Genomic DNA, 5,795 nt, shown 5'->3' with positions numbered 1-5,795 from the left:
CTGGAAGGCACAATATCAAATTCCATATTATATTTATATAAAATCTCACCTACCATTCAATAACTTCAAAATGGACATAACCAGAAGGAATGGGACATTCCAAATAAAATGATTGTTTTTCAAATTACAATATAAAAAGGTTATTTTTGTTAATTAGCTAGTTTACAAGGGTTAGTTTGTTAATATCCACTAACTTTGCATAGTCAGTTCAAAAAAGGGGCATGCGAAAACAGAGAAACGGTGTATGTTTTCGTATGGTTAGGGCATAAATTCACACACGCACTCGACAGCCGCTCATCGTCAGTTCCGTCTCCTTCTCTCTGCTTACGGACCTGCGTACATCTCTTGTTCGTCACCGTAGTCTGCTCGTACTACTGCGCCGAGTAATCTTCGAACTCTTCGCTTTTATGCTGAAAATTAGGGTTTTCGATCGAAGTATAACTCTATTTTTCTAGATGTTTTTGTTTCTCTTATAACCGAATTTTATTCTTCGAGGATTATTCTTGTTAGTTTGGTATTGTAGTCGTTTACTTGACGCCATTAGGAGCTTTCTAGACACACGAAACAGACGTAACCCTAGCTGTTTGTTCGTGCTGTCGCAAATTTTCATTTCAGAGTTTGCAATGTATGATTCAGCGTATTAATGTCAAGATCTTTTCTAGCCGGAAAAATTAAAATTCACTTCATGGTACATGTGCACTTTGAATATGTGTGGGTCCGAAGGGCTTTATATGGCCGAAAAAGTGATATAGGATAACGAAAGGAATATAACTGATAACAGTTGATATATAGCTTCTTCATGTTAATTGCCACAGAGACGACAACCTTTAGGGTTTCCATTAAGGCTGATTGTTACAGGGATATGGAAATTTTAATGAGAAAGCTTAACTGAAGAACTTATAAAACAACTAGAGTATAGAGTTTCCATGGCTGATGGATGGATTATCTCTAAGTATGTAGTAGGTACTCCACACTCGAACAAACACTGATATAGTTTCGTAGGCTTTCAATATTGTATTCCTATTTAACATACTGAGTCTACTCTTGCAAAAGGTGTGGCAGCTTTTTATTCTTCAAGCAACTGTATCACAAATATAGCTAGCTGGAAGTATTATTATGGTTAGGTTATCTAGTTCTTCATTTAGACCTGCATTTGTATTGTCTGTTTAAAATATATAATTTTTAGCACTTTTTGTGTTTATTTGGAGTGATTAGATGTTACACAGTTGAGAAATTGGAACTGCTATCACTTCTGTGTGGTTACCTTGGTTGTTCACGGTTGTTTTCTTCTATACAGGTTTAAGATACAATCAATCACCTATTTACAATGGGAGATAGTGAAACAGTTGTTGCTCAATCATCAGCTATCCAGGAGCATCCATCAACTACAGTTAATGGAGATACCATGGATGTAGACAATGCCATTCCTCATGATGATGATCGAGGTTCTGCTGGAAGATCAAAGGCTACAGATGTCAATTTCAGCAATGAGGCTCCATCTTCAACTACACAAGATGTTAGTGAGAATCCTGCAAGTATTGCCAACACATCTGTAGATTCATCTCATGTTCCTGCTTACCATTCTTCGGTGAATGGAAATGACTCCAGTGATGCAAAAACTTTGGGTATAAGTGAAAATGGTGTTGGTTCATATGATGAGCATAATTCTGCATCTGCAAATCAACCACATGATGGTGTTTCTGGTATGCACTTGGCATACCTGTTCATTCACTAAATCCAACTTTCATATTGATTCTGAGATTGTACTTCAATTTTTAACTCCTTTTTTTTTGGCAGCCATTGCTGCATTGTCTCCTGAAGAAGAACGGTTGTGGAGCATAGTAAATACTAATTCATTGGACTTCACTGCCTGGACTGCTCTTATAGAAGAGATTGAAAAAACAGCTGAGGTAGGCATTAGGCAAGGGTTTTTGTTGCAAGTATGAACTATGAATTTTGTTATAAACAAAAGCTGTAATTGTATTTCATCTATTGGCAGGATAACATTTTGAAGATTCGAAAAGTTTATGATACCTTTTTAGCCGAATTTCCCTTGTGTTATGGTTATTGGAAAAAGTATGCTGATCACGAGGCACGCCTAGGATTTTTGGACAAAGTTGTTGAGGTTTATGAACGAGCAGTTCATGGGGTAACATATTCTGTAGATATGTGGTTGCACTATTGTGTTTTTGCCATTCATACTTATGGAGATCCTGACACAGTACGGAGGTAATACCTGTTTTTTTTTATCAACTATCATAATTCGTATTGGTATTTCTTGATTCAAGAACAATAACTTGGTTCAACTTCTTGTTTCAGGCTGTTTGAACGGGGACTAGCTTATGTTGGAACTGATTACCTGTCTTTTCCTTTATGGGATAAATACATCGAATATGAGTATCAACAGCAGCAGTGGTCCAATCTTGCTATGATATACACACGGATATTGGAGCATCCTAATCAGCAATTGGACCGCTATTATAACAGGTGATTACACTTGTTCAGTAGAAGAGCTTCTGTGCTTGCTTTTGTTAGGTCCAATATAAACTAAACATGATCGTACTCTTTTCTACAATTTACAGCTTGAGGGAATTAATAGCAAGTCGCCCTTTATCTGAACTGAAAACCCCTGAGGAAGTTGCAGCTGCAACAAATTCTAAAGAGGAAGCAACGATTGAAGAAAGTGAAGGGGAAGTTCATCCAGATACAGTGGAGAAAGAGAAACCTTCTAAACCTGTAAGTGAAGAAGCTGAAGAGGTGGAGTCTTATATCGCCATTAGAGAAGAGCTGTACAAGAAGGCTAAAGAATTTGATTCCAAGATTATTGATTTTGAGACTGGTATCAGAAGACCCTACTTTCATGTCCGACCACTTAATGTGACAGAGCTCGAAAACTGGCATAATTATCTTGATTTTATGGAAGGAGGAGATGACTTCAATAAGGTATAAATAAGTGTTCAGTTATCAGATGTTTGAATTTATGTTTTTGGTTTGTGCGTTTAGTTGTCCCTGTTATACATTGACTTACAGTTAAGTAATATCTCTCTGGCTAAACTCGTTGGATGAAGCATCTTTTTAAACTCTACGGATATTGAAAGCATGGATGGGTCTCCTCCCATTTGGTTGCTAATGCTATAAGGCTAAGTACTTTCTTTCAAATCCTAAATTTTGTGAGTCGAGATTCTGGGTTGTTCATCATGGAATAAACTATAAAACCATTTGTTAAAAGTTGCAATGTTATGTATGCAGGTGTGTTGTTACTTAAATCATTCATGGGTCCCTCGTTTCATTTTTGAGGGGCCTCCCTGTTCTGTTCTGTTCTGCCATCGGAGTATCTATCTCTTTTGTGTTTCTCCTATTTTTGCAATTTCTTCGATTCATATATAATAAAAAAACTACATTTTTTAGATACATACATAATCATGGTTTTTTTTTTGCATCAGGTTTTCAAGTTATATGAAAGATGTCTTATCGCGTGTGCAAATTATCCTGAGTTTTGGATACGATACGTTTTGTGTATGGAAGCCAGTGGGAGTATGGATCTTGCTGAAAATGCACTTGCTCGTGCCACACAGGTGTTTGTAAAGGTACACGTTTTATTCTTAGTAAATTTAATCATCTTTATGATGATCTTGGATCTTTTTAACAATTTTTTTTTTTGATAATGTTTACAGAGGCAACCAGAGATTCACCTATTTGCTGCCCGATTTAGAGAACATGGTGGGGATATTGTGGGTGCTCGTGCATCTTATAACCTTGTGCATACTGAACTTTCTCCTGGTCTTCTAGAAGCAATTATCAAGCATGCCAACATGGAACATCGTCTGGTAACCCAATTAATGCTTGTTTAAAAACATTATTATGCATATAACATTGATCTGAGTTTTTATATCTTAATTGGCTTTTCCTTTTTAATATAACTAGGGGAATCCAGAAGAAGCTTGTTCTTTGTATGAGCAGACAATTGCAATTGAGAAAGGAAAAGAACATTCACAGACCTTGCCACTTTTGCTCGCACAATACTCTCGATTTATGTACCTGGTATGGCTTCTTTACATTATTTGTGACTTAATAATGATTTATTTATTGCTGACAGTTTTGTTTATAGGTCTTGGGAAGGGTGGAAAAAGCAAGGGAGATTCTAGATGAAGCCCTTGAGAGCAATCAGATTTCGAAACCACTTTTAGAGGTCTTTATCAAAAAAAAAAAAGTCTATATATATTTTTGATTATATGTTTAGTTAGTTGTTTACATTAATGATGGAATTGCAGGCTTTGATTCACATGGAGTCGATTCAATCACTTCCAAAACAAATCAACCGCCTAGACTCATTGGTGGAGAAGTTCATAGCTCCAGGTCCCGATAATCCAAATCCTGCAAGTTATATCGAAAGAGAAGAGTTATCCAGCATTTTCTTGGAGGTAGAATGATTTTTATATATTATTTTGGGTACTTTAAAAATGTGTTATGCAGATGGTGTGACAAGTTGTTGTTATTGATTCTGCAGTTTCTAGATCTGTTTGGGGACACACAAACCATAAAAAAAGCGGATAATCGACACAGCAAGCTTTTTGTACATCATAAAAGTGCCACAGAGTCAAAGAAGCGACACATGGAGGGATATTTAGTGTCAGAAAGAGCAAAACTTGCAAAAACAGGTGGTGGTTCACCTGGCACACACAACCAGTGGCCTGCAGGTTATGGTGTCCAGCCTCAGGTTTGGTCACAAGCTCAAGGACAACAATGGCCTGCAACATATACTCAACAGGTATTTTTAATATTTCATTTTAATGAATTCATAATTACTTCCATCTATTGAGGATATGTTTTCTGATTTAGGCTGCTGCTTATGGCACATACAATGCCTATGGAAGCGGCTATGCCCAACCCCAACCACAAGCCCCTGCTCCTACATCTGTTCCACAAGCTGCTGCTTATGCTACTTACCCCGCTTCATACCCAGTCCAGGTATTCTTAGATGTAAAATTACCAATTTGCCCTTATTATTATATTGTGTTTAATTTTGCAAGTTTCATTTTGATGTCTGTTGTCAAAAATATATAACTTATTGGCAAGAACTAACAAGAAGCTGTCACAAAATTTTCCATATGATATCTCAGCAGGCTGTCCCACAGCAAGTTTACACACAGCCTGGTGGTGCTGTGGCGGCAGCACCAGCACCAGCACCGGCGCAACAACCAACTGCTGCTGCACCTCAGTCATACTACGGGACCCCCTACTATTGATATTGACCCAGCAAGACTGTATTTCTATCATAAAAGCAATGGCATTTTGGTCCATTGTTATCTTGTCTGTAAAATCAACCTAAGGCTAAGAGAATAGTAGTTTCTTCAATAGGTGGGCCTCAGAGTAATCCTTGAGTTTGAGTTTAAGGAAGGTAGATTGTTTAGCAGATAATCGCGTAGCAGGGTATAGTTGGTATGTTATTTGAATATGTAATGTCGTTTTTTTTTATTGATAAATGTTTTCCATGATCTATGCCCGAATTTGCTTTCTTCGTTATTCTATGCCATTTTCAGCTTTCATTTTTCTAATGTATGATATGGTTATGGACGAGGAAGCCCCTAGTAACAAAATAAGAGAAGTTAATAGATAGTAACGACAACAGACCTTTGGAATCCCATTAAAATCGGGTTGGGGAAACTAGATGTTCACAATCATGTATTCGTTGCTGGAAAAAATTGACTCTATATAAACGACCTTTCATATTTGCAAAATGAGAGCCTATAAATCAGGCAACAAACAATGGGAGATTTAGTTGAAGTGCGTAGAAA

General features: G+C 37.0%; 1 protein-coding gene across 2 annotated transcripts; it reads left to right on the top strand.

Moving 5' to 3' along the window:
• Nucleotides 1-225: 225 nt before the first annotated feature.
• On the top strand, nucleotides 226-5,497 carry LOC111912539 (pre-mRNA-processing factor 39-1). Of its 2 annotated transcripts, none has more exons than XM_023908273.2 (14): nucleotides 226-383; nucleotides 1,298-1,703; nucleotides 1,798-1,910; nucleotides 2,000-2,229; nucleotides 2,320-2,487; nucleotides 2,583-2,943; nucleotides 3,444-3,587; nucleotides 3,675-3,827; nucleotides 3,925-4,041; nucleotides 4,109-4,189; nucleotides 4,272-4,421; nucleotides 4,508-4,768; nucleotides 4,840-4,968; nucleotides 5,124-5,497. In XM_023908273.2, the coding sequence occupies exons 2-14, from the start codon at nucleotides 1,328-1,330 to the stop codon at nucleotides 5,244-5,246; spliced, it is 2,406 nt and encodes an 801-aa protein (XP_023764041.1). In that variant the 5' UTR covers nucleotides 226-383; nucleotides 1,298-1,327; the 3' UTR covers nucleotides 5,247-5,497. The 2 variants fall into 2 exon arrangements, with proteins under 2 accessions (XP_023764041.1, XP_023764040.1); XM_023908272.2 differs by having other exon boundaries at nucleotides 5,121-5,497.
• The last annotated feature ends 298 nt before the right edge of the window (nucleotides 5,498-5,795 follow it).

This window comes from Lactuca sativa, chromosome 5 (assembly GCF_002870075.4).
Source record: "Lactuca sativa cultivar Salinas chromosome 5, Lsat_Salinas_v11, whole genome shotgun sequence".
NCBI lineage: Eukaryota > Viridiplantae > Streptophyta > Magnoliopsida > Asterales > Asteraceae > Lactuca > Lactuca sativa.
Note: the sequence above shows the minus strand (reverse complement) of the source record. Positions and strands in the feature narration are given on the sequence as shown.

Coding starts and splice junctions, on each gene's coding strand:
- LOC111912539 (XM_023908272.2), top strand. CDS start 1,328: ATGGGAGATAGTGAAACAGTTGTTGCTCAATCATCAGCTATCCAGGAG. Junction 1,704..1,797: donor ACCACATGATGGTGTTTCTG/GTATGCACTTGG, acceptor TTTTTTTGGCAG/CCATTGCTGCATTGTCTCCT. Junction 1,911..1,999: donor AGATTGAAAAAACAGCTGAG/GTAGGCATTAGG, acceptor ATCTATTGGCAG/GATAACATTTTGAAGATTCG.